The sequence below is a fragment of the Dendrobium catenatum genome, unplaced genomic scaffold (assembly GCF_001605985.2).
Source record: "Dendrobium catenatum unplaced genomic scaffold, ASM160598v2 fragScaff_scaffold_404, whole genome shotgun sequence".
NCBI classification, from domain to species: domain Eukaryota; kingdom Viridiplantae; phylum Streptophyta; class Magnoliopsida; order Asparagales; family Orchidaceae; genus Dendrobium; species Dendrobium catenatum.
The window spans coordinates 227,263-248,216 of NW_021318866.1; the positions used below are offsets into that span (position 1 = coordinate 227,263).

A 20,954-nucleotide genomic window follows, 5' to 3' on the forward strand; every position below is an offset into this window, starting at 1 on the left:
CATTGGAACTGGCTATTAGCTAGTTCATCTAATGGAAGGGGAAACGAACTGGAAGCCAAGCAAGAAAACAAAGGGTGAGAGATGGCACAAGCAAGCATGAAAATGCAGAGACAGAAAAAGGGATCAAGAGCAACAACGAGCAGCCATCAGGTCAAATTCACATTCAGTGGCTAGATGCGCACAAAGACTTAAACAAAAAGTTGCGTTGTTTGAGAAAAAAGTTGCATCCTCTGAGACCGCGTGAGGTGGGTCCAATGGTCAACAACATTGAGATTGAGATTTAGGGGCATTTTGAAAATAAGGCTCCCTTCCAATTAAGATTCACTATAAACATAGCTACCATCAAGGAGAGATTGCTTGAATCACTAGCATTTGCAATTTGAAATTTTTATTTTTAGAATGCACCCTTCCAATTACAATGCACGATAATTATTTGTATACTTCATTATTTTCCCAAAATAGTTGACATACAAATCATTCAATAACAGGTGCTCCCTCCAAAAGGCAGATTTTCACCAACTTCCTAGACTTAGATGCAACACGATACTTCAATCTTCGAAGCAAGTGAAACATAATTTAGTATTATTAATGTAGTGCAAGTTTCTACAGGAAACCTTATCAAGGAAAAAACATGGAAAGTAGCAAAAGAGAATGTAAAAGGTTTTTTTTTCAATTTTGGGTTAGGGTAACTTTATGTTTGCCTGGTGTGTGAGTAACTTAGCGTTTCTCCACATACCACTTTTTAAATATGACTTAATATCTACATGTCAACATTCCAATAGCCACTTTGTTATGTATTCATACTTTTTGCATTTGAAAGGAATAAAAAGGAAAAAAAATTGCAAATTAGTATGATGAAAAAAATCACTGGTATAGCCTCAAGAAACAGACATGCAATAAATATTGTCGCTTGAGCTTCCTTAGCATGCATGATCCATTGCTCCAGCGTAAGTTTCAGTGGGGTCTCTTCAATTATATCAAACCCTGTAAACCAATCTTGTTTTGATAGGCCTTCCAAAAGTTCAGCCATAACATGCTTACTCAGCTGGGATGTTAACATAGCCCTGTTTGGTTCAATGGCCTCTAAACAAGCAGCAAATACTTCTTCTGTAGTATGACGCAGGACTAGAGAATAGCTGTTACCAATACATGAATTTCATGTTGGAATAAACATAAATATGATGGATTAGAAGCTTAGAAAGGAAAAATTCTAATCCAAGTTAAAAGATAACGAAAATATATACTGAGAACTTTTAGTAACAAATGTTATCAGCAACCAATTTTTGTTTATTTTGCATATATAAAACGATCCAATGGTCACTTAGGTTGCATTAAGTTTCATCGACTAAGTTCCTGCCTTATCCAAGAAATTTGCATGTTTTACTTAATTATTGTATATGATATTGCATAGCCCTAGCAGTATAACTGATAACACTAATGTGAACATTAATACTAATGGGAATATATACGAGAAGTGTGACAAAAAATCTGACAATAAAATTAAGAAAAGAATGAGTAGATTATCATTAATAAATTAAATAAATGAACGTAAAATAATATATAAAAAAACTATGCATGTTCTCATGGTTTCTTGAAATATATTTATATGTCAAAAAATCTGAAGAAAACAGAAGTGTAGTACAATGCAATTAGATATTATGAAAGAGATGATGAAGCAAGTCCAGCAAGAGCTCTATAGAATTTAATCATAGACTTGAAGATGCTCTAAAAGGCAGCAATGGCAAAAATCTCCTATTATTAGAAACTAGAAGAAAGACTTGTCTAATTCTCCATACTAGACTTGAAATTGCCCTTATAGTTGGAGTGAGTCAATTCATGCACAATCCTAAAAAATCACAACTTATATCAGTACATTAGATTTTACAATAGCTGCAGGGAAGTTCAGGTTAATGATTTTTACTCAGATGGGGGAGGGATCATACTCTTGAAGCTTCCATAGGTGCTGACAATACATGTTCTATGATTAACAGGCGATCAACTTCAAGATAATGCAAATTCTTAAGAAGTAACCTCTTGACTAAGAGAAACAAAAAAATGAAAAGCAATAGCAAGATCCAACACAGAAGCTGAATTTAGATCTATATAGCATTGAAAATCTGTGAATTATTATGGCTAAACATTATATACCGAAAAATTTAAAGGTTGAATAGAAAGCTTCTATGAGGTTGTATTATAATAACAAGGCAATCATCATTACTACACATAATGCCGTATAATATAATCAAATAAAAGTTATTGAAATTGATGGGCATTTTAGAAAGCAAAAGTTTATAGCAATATGATATATATTCCATTTATAACAAGTGAATAACTTGAAAGTATTTTCACCTAAGGCATCTCAGGGACAGCCTTATAAAAATTATCAAGCAAGCTTGAAATAGATGGCATTCATTCAATTGCTTGAGTGTGAAACTCATCCTGGACCCAAGCATCTAAACCATCCAGTATCTTTAACTTTCACCTCAAGCCAAGCCAATAAAATTTTGCCTTGCTAGACAATAAGCAAATGCATGCATGGCTGCATGCTAGATTTCCTCTAGTTGGGACACACTAAGCACCAATCTTATGTCTTCTTTCTCTCCACTACCACCTCATGGATTTATGAGATTCCTCATGCTTACTCATTAATCCGTGGGACCGTTATAATTATTTTTATAATAAATTATACTCGCTGATTTTATATATTTTACAGTTGAAGCATTTCAATAATTATAAATTTTACAAAAATATTGGAACGAAATATCCAACCAAATATCTTCAACTTTTGTCAGTTATGCATAACAAAAAATATACTATATAAGAATATATTTTAAAATCAAATACTATTTTAATGGTCAATCTATTTCTTATTCGTTATAAAATAATCTAATTGGTGCAGTATTATTTAGGTCATAATCATTATTAATTATAACATCACATAATTTATCTTCGTTGTCATTTAGGCTCTTTATTTTTGGACTTAATATGTGCAAGAATTTTTCTAGTATAAAAATTATTTTATAAAGCAATAGAATTACTTAAATAGTTGTATCTAATCTATATTGACTCTATCCAATACTCAAATAACAAACATGAAAAGGATCAAAATCATAGGCAAGTTAACTGGCTAAAATCATATCAGAAATTTTAGTATCAATGCAGTTGATCGTTCCTTCATGGCACAAAGTACAACAGGGAGGTAATGGAGGAGGATTTGTGGAAGTGGACGTGTATCGACCCTAAGCCATGCTCAGCACGAGCATGAGAAAACCTACCTTCCAACTCAGGTGGTGAACAAGGTTGATCTAGGCATGACTGGATCTGTTTGAGTTAAACTAGCCTAATTTATACAGGATGTAATACCATGCATCATTTACAAAATCAGAGAAAGACTACTTAATTTAGGATGAATTTGACCTATACAAGTCATGTTGGGATGGATATTGTTATGAGATGGTTAGATAGTGCTAAAAAAACGTGAGAAAAAATCTAAAATATATATTTAAAATTTTTGAAATACTAATAGAATATTCCAACATCATTAAAGTATAATGTGAAATTTTCTCTTTTTTTTTTTAATATTCTATTGTATATTTCTTAACTTTCTCTTATTTGTTCAAAAAAAAATCTCAAAACCTCATGAGGATTCCTCATTATCCACTCCCTCAAGCATTAATGCATGTAGTGTAGTAGAGATGTTAAAGCTAGAGAACTTTACATGCTTTTCAAAGTCATATAATGTGAGTATAGTATCCATCGAAAAACATATGTCGCACTTTCAAGCTGCACAAACTTCAATCAAGGTTTAAATTTTCGCAATTAGATATTGAAGCGTTTTTCGTTCATGATGTGAAGCGTAAGCCTGAAAATTAAAAAAAATTGCTTAAAGTGAAAATAAATGTTAAAAGTGATTTTTATATAATTCTTCAATAAAATTTTAAAAAATGACATTAATTTTCTACTGAACTATGAAGTAAAAAATTGGTATACATATGAAACAAAAAATTGCACAAGATGTAAAATGACAAGTGATAAATTACGTAAAATATAATTAAAATCCAAAAATTATAAGAACAAAACAACATAAAATATAGGAATTACATAAAAATATCATATAACATGCCAAATTCCTTCATTTTTTTCTCAATTACTTACTCATCCATATTTAATTCTTAAAGAAAGCTGAAATAGTTGGTAACAACTTAAAAATCTAAACTGTCATCATTTAGGGGGTCATTATTTGAGTCATCGTCATAATAAATTGGTCTCTCACAAGCCTAATGTCACGACCCGACCCGAGACGAGACGGATCCCGCCCGCGCTGGATCGCGACGGAGCTGCACTAACCAGGATCTAGCTTTGGAATTTGGTTCGGAACTGAATCTTCCAAATAATTAATTCACACAGACTAACAAACACAGAGCTACTATGTATCATCAAATACTTTTCTCTGCACAACCTGTACCGATCGTCCCGGACGATCCGACTTCGTCCGGACGAACCTGGAGCAAAAACTGATATTACACCTAACCTGTGAAGTCCATATTTGCCAATTTGTTGCTTCTTTACTATTTCAGCCATCTTCTTTTTCTCATAAATACTTGTCATTAATATAAAGATGATAGTAATACTTCAACATTTTTAGAGAAAATAATCGTGGTGTGCAGCTTCCAAGTGATCCCAGCGAAGGTGATAGTTGCGGCGAAGGCAGCGAGCTGGAGGTTGAGGCAAACAAGAGGAAGTTGTTGCAGCTTAAGGGTGCATGAAGACGTGATTTATTCAGAACTATAGTTTAGAATCTAGGTAAGTTTTAATAAAAAATCTACATAAATAAGGTGAGTCATACGCCACACGCCAACAAGGCGAGGCGTGCCTCAACCAAACTGAGGTGCACGCCTAATAAAAAAAATTTAAGGAATAAGCTTCGAAGTATTTTTCACTAAAATTGCACTAAGGCGAGCCTCATATTGTGCAATTTAAAACAATGATTTCAATTTGGCATCGACATACTTATTGAAATGCATATAATGTGAACCCCCTTAAGTAGAAAGAAACTAAACTCATAAATATCGAAACTTCTTTTGGTATAATAGTTGGTATTCCATTAAGACTTCAGGATTTAGCGTACTTGTAGAAGACAAATCATAAGAGGGGTATACTCCTAGTAAGTTACACCAATAGGACAAAATTGTGATGTCATTAGGCCAAAGTGGATAATACCTTGATAGTTAAAAGTTTGAGCTATTACAAAATGGTATCAGCAAAATACACCAGCCGAAAAATGAGAACTAAATTCCATACAATACAAAGTGTAGAGTCATGGGGGCCACCTCTAGAATCTAATCTGCCTTATGAATTATTCTTGCATAAGCATACAGCCGAGAATGTCAATTACTTAAGTGAGGAAGATTGTGAAAACCCTTACTTAAAAAGAAGCTAATCTCTTAAACATCGATGAGCCTTTTGGTGTAATGATTGTTAAATTTAATTAAAAAACTCCGTGGTTAAGCATGCTCGTACGAGAGCAATCTTGGGATGGGTGACCTCCTGAAAAGTTATATCAACGGGACAAAACCATAAAGACCATTAGGCCAAAGACGATAATACCTCGATAGTCAAGAGTTTGAGTTGTTACATGTAAAATTATGTTCTATCATATTAGTGTGCTATCATATTGGTGTGCTTTCAAAGCGCACATCCTTTCAGAGAGCACACATGGCTTTTTGGCATGCCTCAAGTTGAATTGGATTTTGCCTTATGGAGTTCATGAGTTCTTTGAAAATGGAATTCCCCACAGTTGAGATTTTTCGTCAAAACAAACATCATCAGCGGAATTTAATACTTTTAACAATTTCGCAAAGCATTCTCAAATCTCGCAGAAGTTTGAAAAAAAAAAATCAAAGCACATGTGGAATATCTTAGCATGCTGATTGGTGCTATTTTAGCAGTGTTTGAACACTTTTAGCAACTCCGCAAAGCATTCTAAGATCTAGCATTTAGGGCATGACATAAATACCGGAGCACATGAGGAATCATAAACCTTCTTTATAGCCAATCAAAGCACTGTCTAAAGGCTTTTCAGGTTTGTACATATTACTAAGATCTACTTTATTTTCCTCATTTGAAGGGTTCTGAATAACAACTTTATTTATGGGTATGATAGACATCCAAATGAAGAGTTGGTAGTTCCATCAGGTCATTTGTTCCTTTCTGTGAAATCCATGCTTCAAGACACTCATCAGATCATCATACATAAGGCTATCAACTCCTAGATTTTCTTCTCATATTTTGCAAGAAATTTTGCATTTTGAGCCCTAATCCTAGTAGGAGAAATTTCTTTGGCAATGGCACAATTATATCATATTATAGGCAGTAAAATCCGTATTTGCCTTATTCTTCCTCCCCCACTATAATCATCTACCAGTCTCTCTACATCCTTCCAAAATAGACCCTCCACAAGGATCCTAACCTTTGTAAACCATTTTGTGATACTCTTGATAAGTGGCACTGGTTTGTTTGCAAAAATGGATTTTTTATTTGCACTAGCTATTGTGAGGGTGTACATGTCTGAAAACCTGCGTAGCTTTGAAGGAACAATCAACCCTGTGTAGTTGAAGGATCCATTAATGGCGTGTTGGAGCCTTTATTCTAAAAAATACATATGCTAGATGGTTTGATGCTCATCACTTTAACAAGTTCTTGTCATGAGATTTGGTGCATGAGCCGAATGAGAGGGAGACCAATTCGTCTGAGAGTTTTATAGCGAGAGGGGAGTTACGTGAGCGAGCCGTTGTGTCGTTTGAGAGCGAACCACATGAGGTAGGGTCCAGTGGTCGACACTTTCTCGCTTGAATAACAAGTATTAAAGATCCCATGTTCCCTTGGTTTTAGATCTAGCCAGAAAGAATAAAAATATGAAGCACACATCCATTATATCTTTGATCCAACCGGGAAGAGCAATAATCATATGAGCAATAATCATATGAAGACCCCGCATTCGCGAGAACTTTAAACGGACCGAGAAAGACAAAAAAGGTTTTGGCCTACACGATAATACCTCTTGAATAAGGAGGCGTCGGGTGACTGCCAAAATTTTGATCGACAAGAGACCCTCAAACTACAAAATTAAATAGATTTTGAACATAAAAATATACTTCTTTATGTAAAATTTCAAAGTTATATATATATATATATATATATATATATATATATACACACACACACACACACACACTACTTGCAAACAAGTGGCGTCATCCTCTTCTCGCGCGTTCCCTTGAACTTTGATAGAGCCGGGAAAGACAAAAAAAGGATTGGACCTACCCAACAATGCTCCCTGTATGGGGGAGATACCAGGAGGTTGTCAAAAATTTGATCGACAAGAGACCCTCAAACTGCAAAATTAAAAAGATTTTAATCATAAAAATATCCTTCTTTATGTCAGATTAAAAAGCTATATATATGTTATTGAAATATTACACCATTAAACTTATACCAGGCACAAGTAGAAGTTGCATTTACAAATAATATCAAATCACTCGTCTATCACATGAATATCATGTAGCTTATAACATCAAAATACTTACATCCTCATCACCTATTAAAATTCATATATCTCTAATCGAATATAATGTATATATTCACAAAATCCTAGTTGGCAATACAACTATCATTTATACCTACACTTGCTTTCCCAAGGGGGTGACTAATATTGAATTCAAATGTGGGAAAAAAATCATTGAAACAATGATATTACTTATCAACTAAATAAGAGGCAAACATATGAAATATTGATCGATCCGTCAACGGTCAAAGACCCAAATCTAAGCTCATTAGCCTCTAGTCAATCAAAAGTCCCTAGTGACATATTCTCAAATGAGTCACTTAAAATAAAATGTAAAATTATAAGACTACCTAAGTTTTAGGGCAAGAAATGCTTGCACGATCTACGTAAACCTAGGTTAAAAAATTACAACTATCTAAGATCTCTAAATAAATTTAAACTATCCATAATAAAAGTGTAAAGTAACTTTGTAAGGCCGGTCATCCGAAATAGACATTCTAATGGATAAGTCCCACTTCAATCAAAACTATTGGGTAACTTGAAAATAGAGTAATAAGCCCCAACTCAAACAAATTCGGGCTTTCCAATCGATATAAGCTCAAACTCAAATTGCATTCAGGCCCGCTTCCATGCTATAAGCCCACCAAATTAAGTAAATACCAAAGAATCATAAGAAATTAAAATTTATATATAGTCACCTCAGCGAGAACTTTGAGAAAAGGCAACCCATGAATGCTAATCAGATTCCCTGGATGTTACGCCTTATAGGTTGTTAATGTTGGTAGGTTGAGATCGCTGATATTTTTGAGATGATGGAACCATGGAATCTTGAATGGGTTCACCTCCCATCCCCCACCAACATCTCTCCTTAATCCAGACAAATCCTATAATACTAAGCTTGAATTTAAAATCATATCAGAGTAACTCATCCTTAATTGAAAGTGCTCTCCCATGAGTGGGAATCCTAATTAACTATGAGGGCTTGTGCTCATAGCAAGTTGTGACCCCAAATATATATAAACCCTAATGTAAATATATGGAAATCTGAATAATTAAAAATTAATCTACCTAATGAAGAATGAAACCCTAACTTAGAAGGCAGGGTGGTTCATCATTTTCTTTGAGTGAACACCATTCAATATTATTTTATTCTTCTCTAACTTTTTTGAGAATATTTGTGTGAGCGAATGGAGTAAATTTTCTCTCTTATGTAAGGAAACTTTTGTCCTCCCCTCGTGCGGAAACTAGAGTAATATGAAGGGGCCTTTCTCGATTGTTTCAATATTCCAAAATCATCGAGGTGGTCCATTTAGCAAAATGGATGATGATCAAGTGGTTTGAGTCAGTAAGTTATCAAATAATGCATGTCTTCTTTGTCATTATAGTTGACTCTATTAACTTATGAGTTGTATGTGCAGGTCAACAATTTAATATTTACCTATATTTTATTTTTGAGTTAAACTGGAGTTTCTATTATATTTTAATTTCAATTAACGGTTGTTTGCAAAATATAAGAATGTTGTGAGCCCTTTCTGTTTTATATATAGGCCCCTTAGGTATGAAATAAACAAATTGAAGTCAAATTGAAAAGTTCATACAAAAGCTCATCTCCCCCATGGTAGACCAAGTACACATTTCCACGTTGTTGTGTTCCCTATCTCTCTCTCCCCCTTATGGTTGTGTACCTTTTATTCCTCTCTTTGTATTAGCATGTGTACCATCTTTCCATGGTTAAACCTCAAACCAACAAACAACAAAACATTTCACAGCCATCTTCATCACTAGGAGATGCCATTATGAATTAAATTTCCTCTAAAGTTGTTTTTAGTTAAAACAATGATGACTTTAGGGACATTCTACAATATTTTTAAATTTACTTGGCATTTTATAAGACAGATGTCAAATTTTACATTATTATTATTAGCATGAGGTCTCAATACAAATGTTAATTATCTTGAGTTTAGAAACATGAAGGTATATTCAAGATTCATCCTTGTAGTCATTCTAGAAGGTAAATCTTCGTTACTTTATCGTTAAAAATAGATTCCTTACAAAATAAGAACAATCATTCTACTTATTTCACTTTTCAGTATAGAATTCAAAGCACATGACATCACAGGACAAAAATAGGAAATGTCGGTTTCTATTCTAGAACATATGAATATAAAAAAATGGTAGTACTTACGGTAAAGTCCAAACAACATTAGAAGAGCTAACTTGATATATGTCCCCATGATTGGCAGATGCATATCCATCAGCAGGTGCAAGCATACATGGCAGCACATCAAGCTGGAAGAATAAATAGAATCAGCCATTAAAAGCATGGTAATACTGCAAGCGACATTTATTAGCAGACTTGCAATGTGACACATGAAATTACAGTTAGTAGTTGAGCATTTGAAAGATACCGAAGTTTGCTTATATGAATAAAGGTGAATTCAGTATCAGGTAACTTTAAGTGAAACTTATATACATTTGTCTCAGCACAATATGAAACAATGGAATAAATCTAGTTATTTAATAAGAAGAAAATAGACCAGCTAACCATATAAGTGCACCACAGGAAAGAAAGCTAAGTAATTGTTATGAATTATTTTTTCATGGTCTAAAATATATTAATGAATGCGATCTACAAATAGCACTAGTCTGAGAAGCTTACATCATCAAAAGCTTGCAAGTTTAGCCAGACATTTGTTCCGCTCATGAGAGATACTTGACGTTCGGAAGTCTCACCTCCAAAAATTACAAAAACCTTCCTCTTTGGGACATCATCCATATGCTTTGCTGATTTTAACCTTTGATACAACATGCTCCATGCTTTACCGTGTGTTCTAAGAGAAGGAAACCTCAAGCAAGCACGATGTATGATAGTACGCAGGATGTTTGAGTGAGAAAATCCAACCTGAAGGGATACATTGCATAAAAACATAAATGGATAATTAAATATACCAACAATAGTGTTGCAGATAAAAAGAATTCAGGTGGTACAGAAATAAGACATGTGAATATTTGAAAACCTATATGTGTACTGATGGGGTATATCTTTCATCTTTTATCTCTGAGATTCCAAGAATTTTCATTTTCAAATCTTACATTTGGACAAAAAAAATTATTGATATAAAGAAGAGCTAAGAAATGTAAATGCATATGCCAATAAATTATGCTAAGTGATGTGGCAAGAAGTAAATGAATTCGTGTCCATATTAATTTTGATTATGTTTAGGGTATTAAATGTATATATCAAAAATCTAAAAGTTTATACTTGTCGAAAACATAAACCATGTGCACTAAGACAAGCAATTTAATGATTCATGAAATGTTTTTACTCTGGTTTACTTCGGTTGTTTTTATTTCATTGTTTATTATCTTGCTGTAAGCATGCCAATGATGCAGATTCTTAGAGAAAGATTTGTGTTCGCGTATGCCTGGTTTGTTGCCTTGGGTCAGTTTAGTTCTGTAGTTTCTTGTCTGTAATTCAGTTGTGCACTAGTTCTGCGGATTTACATATAAGCCTCGAGTGGGCTACTAGCTGATGGGCATCAAATGATATGAATTCATGGAAGATATGTAGTGCATAGTTAATATTTTTGCACCAATCCGCTGACCTGTTTCTATTTCAGGGAATGATGCTAGAACCTTAGGACGAGGAGAATAGGGAAGGAAGGAGAGCAGTTGTGTGCTTTCCGGTAGGGAATGGATGGCACAACCTATGGCTTTGATGGAGAATATCTGAGGAAAGAAAGATCCAACCAATCTCAGGTTGGAGAAGAGAATAGCCACCACCTGGCTTGTCCAGGATACAGGAAAGGAACTTGAGAAAAAAAATATATAACCTTATTCAATATCCAAAAACTGAATACAAGTGTGGAGGTAGCTCTTTAATTATAGAGCAAGGCAACCCTCAAGGGTCCCTTCAAAGGGAATTAATAAAGGAACAAAAATTAACTTAAAAAAGAAATAAAACATAGAACAAGGGGGGAGGAGGGTTCGGTTTGCTGAACTAGGCCGGTTAGGTCCGCCCGGCATCATTATCCCTGTTTAGGAGGGGCTTTGGCATAATTCGAAAATGAAGAATCTTTGTAATGAAGAGTTAAATCAGCTATGTTCAAAGTGGCAGATATTTGATAGTCACCTAGTACTCCAATTGTAGGCATCGTCGTTGAGATGTTTGGCAATCCTAAATGGCTCATCGCCCATGGCTTTGAGTTTTCCACGAGCTCATAAAGGAAATCGTTCCGTTCGAATTTGACCCGTACCAAGTAACCTAATTTGAAAGCTCGATGTTCCCTTGATTTGTATGCTTGTGCTTGACATTTTGCATTCTGTCTTTTGATTTGATCTTGTATTTGTTCATGAATCTTTCGAATTTCTTAAATGTAGAGTTCAACTTCTAGGTGACATTCTTTACGAGTGATGGGTGGGATCAAAACTATGAGGAAGGATTTTTTCATAAACCACCTCAAAAAGGTTGAGATCCGTAGTTGAGTTGCGGGATTGATTATAAGCAAATTCTACTTGTGATATGATCGAGTCCCATTGAAGAATATTTTTGCCGATAAAACACCTTAGAAGGTTTCCCAAGCTTTGATTGATGGCTTTTCTTAGCCCATATGTTTGCGGATGAGCAATAAAACTAAAATGTAATTTGTTGTCATGTGTTCCCCATAGGGTCCTCAAAAAGGGGCTAGGGAACTTGACATCTCCATCAAATGTGATTGTTCTTGGGATACCATGTAAGCGGACAACTTCTTGAAAATAGAGACTGGCTATATTTGTAGCGTCTAGTGTTTTTTAACATGGTACAAAACGGGTCATCTTCGAAAACCAATCAACAATGACCATGATGGAGTCTTTGTGGCATTGCATTGTTAGAAGCCCCACAACAAAATCCATATTGATATCAGTCCAAGGTCCCACAGGTTCAAGTAAGGGTATATAAGGTTCAACCCCTTATTGGCGGTTCTTGGCTTGTCGATAAGAAATGACCGAACCTTAGATAGTTTTCATGGATTGGGATTGCTTGGGATTGAATTCAATTACAACCAAAGCCAACTTGTGGTCAGCCATTTTGTAGGTTTACATGAAAAGGGACTGCAGCACCACTTCAAGGCTACAGTTCATAGGTTTGGAAAGCTTTTTAGAAGACAGCAGCACCCCCAATTGACCTTTCCTGTGGAAAGAGTAGGTATTGTCGATCCTAAGGTCATGCTTAGTTTGATGATCATATACCCAAGGTCTTTCAAGAAGGTGGCATGCATCCATGGGAACAACATCATTAAAAACTGGTGCTTAAGGATTTCCCCCAATTGAGAATTGTACCAAGCATTGTTTATTGACACTGATTTTGTTTTCAATTCTTGGACCACGAAAGTTGTATGTTCTTTGGTGTGACATAGTAGAAAGGTTTAATTTTTCTCCCATTAGAGTGGAACCACATTTTCGTAATTTCCGCCATCTATCACCATATTGCATAACTTTCCATAGATAGTGCACTTTGTTGTGAATATATTGTGAGAGAGTCATTCATTCTCTTTCTCATTTTGTACACTTAAAAGGCGGTGACACTATTAATTCGCCCTCATCTACCAATAGGAGTTGAGCTTCCACAAGTTCTTCAGTTTTTTAATCAAAGGAAATGGGGTTTTCACCCTGTGCTTCTTCTACTAAGGTTACCAACTGCCTTGAAGAACAAATGGACACAATATGTCAAAAATCATGGCATTTAAAACACTTATGAGTGAGGAGGAAGGTTATCGAGGCTGGTGTAAAAGGTCTATTACCTCAGACAACAGGTGTTCTTGTGGTTTAAGGCTATCAGTCAGTCATAGGAATTGGTGTTGGAGGTGCCCCTATCCCTGTTCGCCTGCATATATCATTTTTACCAATTCATTGCTTTTTTCTACCTTAAGAGCAAGGTTGATGACAGTGTTGATTGTCCAATATGGTTGTAACTGAACAACGTTGGCAATGGTTGGGTTTAAACCTCCAAGAAACTGAGCTATATGTTGAATCAGGCAGCGAAGGGGAGGCCACATCAGCAATCCGTGGGCAGCAATCTGAGGGCTGTAGTTGTAGATCCGTGTGCAGCAATCCGAGGGCTTCAGATGGAGATCCATGGGCAGTAATCCGAATGCCACAGTTGGAGATATGTGGGAAGTAATCCGAGTGTTACTGTTGGAGATCCATAGGACTTGATTATTATGATTAATTAGATTAAATGTCATTCATTTTTCTGTTTATTCTCCTAGAATGTATATACATGTAATGATTTCAATGAATATAATATAATTTGAATTTCTCTTTAAACAATTTCTTCATGGTATCAAAGCCTAATAAAATCCTAAGCCTTCTCTAAGTGTCAGCAGCAAACCTTCCTCCCTTTCTTCCAAACCCTCAATCGGTGGTAACACTTCATCCTACCGATAACCTCTCTTCAAGCATCGTTATCCCTTGCCCAAAATTCATTTTCTCTTTCAATCAAGGAAACTCGACCTACCCAAATATTACAAGTTTAAACACCTAAAACTCTGGATCTGCAGACAACTCTTCTCCTCTTCCTAGATACAAAGGAGACATATTGGAAGATTCATGGAAAACTAGCTTATTGGAAGGAAAAACAATCAGCACAAGAAAGCAAGGCGAACTCTGTCAACACCGCACAAGATCAATCCATCAAAGCTAAAGCAATTCCTTTCAACAATGAGCATTTAGAGATGTTGAAGTTGTTGCTTAACAACATCACGAACCAACAGTCTCCAGAACCTACTACCAGCCTACTATCGTGCCTTCAATCTTTATGTGCCCAATCTTAAGTGCAATCTGATTTCCGTTAGTAAATTGACTCGTAATAGTAATTGCATAATAATTTTCTCCAACAATGCATGCATTTTTCAAGAACTAAATTCGGAGAAGAAGATTGGAAGGCTGAGATGTGTTATGGGTTATATTACGTCAAGACACCCAAATCGATACAAACCTTAATTGCTGCTCCTAAGAATCCTCCTCCTAAGAATCATCCTATTGTAAGTCAGTTTGTTGAGAGTCATTCGAGAGTGGGTCAAGATAGAGAGATTATCATGTGGCATTTTAGGTTAGGTCATCAAAATTTTATGTATCTTGAAAAGCTTTTTCCTCATTTATTTATTAAAAAAATTCAAATTTGTTCAAATGTGAAACTTGCCAATTGGCTAAACATACCAGATCATCAACTCCATAAGCTACTGAAACTTCTTTTAGGAGTTTCCTAGGGATTTAGATTTAGGATGAGGCTTAAGGCTCCGCTTAGGAGTTGCCCGATAATTTAGTTTTGGAATGGGGCTTACGACTTCATTTAGGAATTGCCCAATAATTTGGTTTTGGAATGGGGCTAATATCTCCGTTTAGGAGTTGCCCATTAATTTAATTTTGGAATGGGGCTTATGGATCCATTTAGAAGTTACCCATTAATTTGGTTTTGGAATGGGGCTTACGGCTCCATTTAAGAGTTGCCATAAATCTAGTTTTAGAATTGGGCTTACGACTTTGTTTAGCAGTTTCACATTAATTTGGTTTTGGAATGGGGCTTACGGCTTCGTTTAGGAGTTGTTCGTTAATTTGGTTATGGAATGGGGCTTACGACTCCATTTGAAAGTTGCCTGTTAATTTAGTTTTGGAATGAAGCTTATAGCTCCGCTTAGGAGTTACCTGATAATTTAGTTTTAGGAATTATTACTTCACTTAGAAGTTTCTCAAACAGTAGGTTTTACTGCTTTTGTTGAAACTTGTCTGATTTAACTTAGGATTTTACTACTTCACTTAAACGCTTCTATAAAAAATTGGTTAAAATAGGTCATACTATTCTCATTTAAAGTTGTCTGATTATTTAGTTTTTTATTTAGGATTATTTACTTCATTTAGAAGTTCCCCTAGCATATCAATTAGATTAGGATTTACTAAATCATTTAGAAATTACATATTATATTTGATTTGAAGTAAATTTGAAGGTAGTTACTTAGTTTTGCACTTCTCTTCTGCCCCAGCACTATTATTTTTGCTTTCAATAGTTTCATTTTTGTTCAGCACTAGTTTGCTATAGCTGATTTGCAATTTGCCTTTTTATCTGCAGGTATTGGAGCCAACAACAGATGCAAGCTATTTGATAGTTATAGTTTTTGTTATTTGCTTGATGTTGTAGTTTCATGTATTTTGTACCAAGGTTTAAAATTGCGTAAATAAGCCTTGAAGCATTTTTCGTCCGTGAGGCGAGGCGTAAGCCTCGAGGAGGTGTGAGGCATAAGCCTCACGGACGAAGAATTGCGTAAATGAGAATTTAAGGGTTTTAACAAGTAAATAATAGTAAGAGCCTATCATACAATAAAAACATCTAAATGACAAGTGAAATTAGTGGAAAACAATAAATTAGATGCAATATATGCATCATATCTCTGTTTAAAATTGTGCAATAAGAGGCGCGCCTTGAGGCGCGCCTCTGCGCAATTCTGTCCAAAAGTGCCTCGAGGCGCATGCAATTTGGACACTGATTGAGGCGTACGCCTCACCCTGCGTGAGGCGCGCCTCAATTGCGCAATTATGGGTGAGGCGTACGCCTCATCCAAATGGTCTTACCTACTTAAAATCAACCATTAAAAAAGCGGACGAGGCGTCCGCATTGAGTTATGTATTCGTGTATAGGAATAGGGCTTCCTGTGAGAATTGAAAGGCGAACTAGAGGCGAAGCCGTGAGGGAAATAGACGAAGCTGTGAGGGAAGGAGACGAAGCCGTGAGTGTAGGAGATGAAGTCGGAAGGAGACGACGCAGGGAAAGAAACGAAGCCAAAGTTGTGAGTGCGGGAAACGTTCAGGCATCGGTTAGGTCGGAAGAGCAGGTACGCGGTGTTGTGGCCTTGACTTTGACGTGCAGTAACGAAAGCTTGAATAACTCCTGATTCGGCTTTCTTTCATTCGTCCGCTCAGTACAAGCTCGGTACCGCTCAATACATGCTCGGTACCGCTCAGTACATGCTCGGTATCGAACCAGTACCGCTCGGTACTGAGCGGTAGATGCTCGGTACCGAACCAGTACTGCTCGGTACTGAGCGGTACATGCTTGATACTGAGCGGTACATGCTCGGTACTGAGCGGTACATGCTCGGTACTGAGCGGTAAATGCTCGATACTGAGCGATACATGCTCGGTACGCTCGGTATTGAGCATATACAATAAACAAAATTTCAAAATTACTCTTATAATATAATTTTGTTCCGAGGGCAGCGCCCCCTTAGACCCCCAGCAGACTGGTATATTTTTGTATTCATGTTTTTTTATTATTGGTAGCACCGTGTGCAAATGTGCCGGAAAAGGTGAAGGAGGAAATTATTGCTTATATGAAGAAAAGTACCACGGCAAAACACTTGCAACATGAGCAATTTGATGATAGGGTCGAACATGGCGCTTATTTTGGGAGCGAGAGTGGAAAGGGCTCTTCCTCCACTATATATAACAGAGGTGCACGGGGTCCTATGGATCAGTATATGACTAATCCAGAAGAGGATAGAGGACAAGCACAAATGATGCCTGCGGCCGGTACTAGAGAGGGTCGACGTCAGGTTTGCATGGATATTGGGAGTTTTTTTTTTTAAATGCCATACCTTTTAATGTTGCTACGTCGCCTGCCTACTTCAATATGCTGCGGTCTGTAGGGTTGTATGGGAGAGGGCTGAAAGCACCTTCTATGTATGAGTTGCGAACATGGATTTTAAAGGAGGAGCTGATGAACACAGAGCGTAGTATTGATGAGATTAAAAGGACATGGATTGAGACTGGTGTAACCATTATGTCAGATGGATGGTCTGACATGAAGAGCAGGAGCTTGATTAACATTCTTGTGAACAATCCCTACGGCACGGTGTTTTACGATCGTTTGAAGCTTCAGATGAGGTGAAAAATGCTACATTCATTTTCAATTTACTTGATGGGGTTATTGAGGAGATTGGGGAGCAATTGGTTGTCCAGGTAGTGACTGATAATGCCAGTGCATACAAAGCAGCTGGTCAGATGTTGATGGAGAAGAGGACACACCTATATTGGACACCCTGGCGAAACTGGAGTACATATAGTCAAGTGCAAACAAAGAGAAGAAATCGGCTATCTACACTCAGAATGAACTCCCTCGTATATATAATGCACAACAAGAGGTTAAAAGATAGGAGGTTGAGGAATAAGGAGTTGAAGGATGATGAGGACCCGTTGGTGTGTGATGATGTGTCATCTGATCATGAGTGGTTCATAGATGATGAAACAGATTTGCCATTATCAGACTTACAGCTAGAAGATCTAAATGTGGATGTCTTGAGGGGCGAAGCAGATCAAATGGGCACATCTACTAGTACCACACCACACACATCCACTATCTCTGCAGCACAACAATCAAGTAAAAGTATTCCACAACTTCTTATATGCTATCGCAGTATATTTATATCAAGTGAGCAATTAACATGCTAATGATCTTTTCTCTTATTGAACAGGGAAGAGAAAAATGAGTCATATTAAAAATGATGATGACATGACATTCATAAATACAATTGGAGAAGAAGATTTCCTTGAAGACCTATTTAGTGATGGGATATGATTGCATTTTATATGTTTTTTATACTTTGGGAGTTTTGTTAAACTAATATTTTGTGATTTTGTACTTTGGGACATGATTTTATTGCATCTACTTTCTTACTTTCCACTATTTTCATATATCATTTAGATGTTTTTATTGTAAGATACAATATTGTCATTATTTTCCTGCTAAAATCTTTAATTTTTCATTTACGCAATTCTGTGTCCGTGAGGCTTACCGCCTCGACGCTTATTTACGCAATTTTAAACCTTGCATCATATAGTATAATTCAAAGAACAGAACCACAAAATATTAGTCTATCAAAACGTCCAAAGTACAAATAAAAAGAACATATAAAATCCAATCATATCCCATCACTAAATGGGTCTTCAAGGGAATCTTCTTCTCCAATTTTATCTATGGATGTCATATCTTCATCATCTTCAATGTTACTGAGTTTTCTCTTCCCAGTTCAATAAAAATGATTATTATCATGTTAATTACCCGCGTCATATATATATAATGTAATAGCACATAAGAAATTGTGAAATACTTTTATTTGCTTGTTGTGCTGCAGAACTCCTGGATTAATCATATACTGGTCCATCGGATCCCGCACACCTCTATTATGTATAGTGGAGGAAGAGCCCTTTCCACTCTCGCTCTTGCAGTAAGCACCTTGTTCGACACTTTCATCAAATTGCTCATGTTGTAAATGTTTTGGCGTGGTATTCTTCTTCATGTAAGCAATAATTTCATCATTCACCTTGTCCGACATATTTGCACATGGTGCTACGCTTTTATGAGAGCATGATAAGTGTTCCTTCATGTGGGTAACTCTTCCCTTCACCACTTTATCACAAAAATTGCATTTCAAATACACATAAGTCTTCTCATCATTGCCTACATCAACTTGTACACTATATTTCCAAGAAGGGTCCCTCCGCAATGACGTATTAGACTTTTCCTTACCCTTAACCATATTTCCTAAAGAAAAAAACAAAATAAAACAAAAAAACTCAAAAAAATTAAAACCCTAGCTTTCCTATAAGTTGAAAAATCAAACCCTAAACTTAAAAAAAAAAAAACTCTAAGAATACTTGAAGAAGTGATGTAGAGGGACAGCCGGAAACAAAGAACTCAACGGCTAGAGGCGGCGCCGGCGGGAGAGGCGGAGGAGACATGCGGGAGATCTGGGATCGGGAGCTTGCGGGAACGGGAGCGTGCGGGATGGCTTTCGGTTCGGCTTGGACCGGTAGAAGGGAGAAGGAAATATCATTTTTATTTAAAACTAAAGTGAGTGAGACCCTTTCTATGAGGCGCACACCTCAAGCTAAATTGCGCAATACCATAACTGAGGCGTGCCTCACTATACTTGAGTCGTAAGCCTCAGCAAACGCCAAAATTGCTTAGGCAACAAGGCGTCCTCAGTCCAAATTGCACAGAGGCGCGCCTCTTATTGCGCAATTTTAAACTATGTTTTGCATCGAATTTGATCATTTGGTTGATCCGTTTTAGATTGTATTAGAGCATTTGTTGGGCAGTTATATTAAACCCTTTAGCGTAAACACTCTGTTCCCTTATTCAGTTTATTTTATTTTGACTAATTAGTGTTTTTTTATTAATTAATTAATTAAATTAAAATTTTAAATTAATAATATTTAAAAAATTTTATTAATTAATAAATTAATGTACAATAAAGTAGCTCTCCACTTTTTTAAGTGGCTCTTCCTTTAATTAATTAAAAGAAAAGCCAAAATTTTTTTAGCGGTTTTTATCAGTAACCTCTTGGCGTCCCCTCCCCCAAAAGGAAGGTTGGAACGGGATTTTCCATTGGTTTTCTCGCCTGGATCAAAGATACATTAAACAAGGTCTTCAAAAATTAATGTCCAAAAACTTTATTCCCATTTTTAAGCTTATTTTATTTTGATTTTTTAATTCATCTAAGGGAATTTTAATTAATCAGAGTTTTTAATAATTAATTAAATTAATGGTTTAAATTAATCACATTTAAAAAAAAACTCAATTAATTAATTAATGTGCAATAAAGTGGCTCTCCATCTTTTTAAATGGCTCTTCCCTTTAATTAATTAAAAGAAAAGACAATTTTCTTTGCGTTTTTTATCAATAACATCCCGGCGTCCCCTCCTCTGAAGGAAGGTTGGGATTGCATTTGCCGTTGGTTTTCTCGCCCGGATCAAAATATAACACGGCGGAAGGTCTTCTTCAAATTAAAATCATCCCTCCCAGATCAAAGTTGCAACTACGCGGTGTCTTCAAATCAAATATTACTGCCCAGGACACGGGTATTCAAATTGGCAGATACCTATTAAAAACTTTTTTCCTTTTTTTCCTTCTTTTTTTCCTCCTTTTTTTCTTCTTTCTTTTCTTCCATTCTTTTTTTTATACCTCGAGTCGATTAGAGGAGAGAGGACCGAGTCGGATCAGGTTTGGTTGGTTCAAACGATGGATCGCTTGCAAGCAGGAAGAAGTCGAGCAGGACGAGGCAGGTCGGGTACATGTGTGCACTACTTCGGATGGAGTTGTGCAGACGATCGTCCGAACTGGGTGCGGGTTTGTTCGGATATGGTTTCGCACAAGGGCAGAGATCAAACTGCACGTGGGTCAGACAATCGCTTGCATGGATTCGGATTTGGGACACAGTAGCCAGCCTTTCATATTAAAGGACCAGCCATTCATCTGAGGGAGATGAGAGGGAGTGCGTTCGAGACAGAAACGAGTATCGAATTAACTAGCCAAACTTTCATCCTTTTTTTTAGTGAAGCCGAAGGTGGCATCCTTTCG

The 20,954-nt window shown here is 36.2% G+C and overlaps 1 protein-coding gene across 4 annotated transcripts in view; it reads right to left on the minus strand.

Moving 5' to 3' along the window:
- The window catches only part of LOC110108371 (D-alanine--D-alanine ligase), a 113,719-nt gene that overhangs the window by 44,906 nt on the left and 47,859 nt on the right, over window positions 1-20,954 (minus strand). For 3 of the 4 annotated variants that reach the window (XM_020839099.2, XM_020839030.2, XM_020839171.2), the window contains 3 exons: window positions 10,224-10,466; window positions 9,750-9,853; window positions 892-1,136 (listed from right to left, as the gene is read on the minus strand). In XM_020839099.2, the coding sequence (XP_020694758.1) occupies window positions 892-1,136; window positions 9,750-9,853; window positions 10,224-10,466 (592 nt within the window). The remainder of the gene's footprint in view (window positions 1-891; window positions 1,137-9,749; window positions 9,854-10,223; window positions 10,467-20,954) is intronic. The other variant, XM_020839239.2, reaches the window with a different exon arrangement.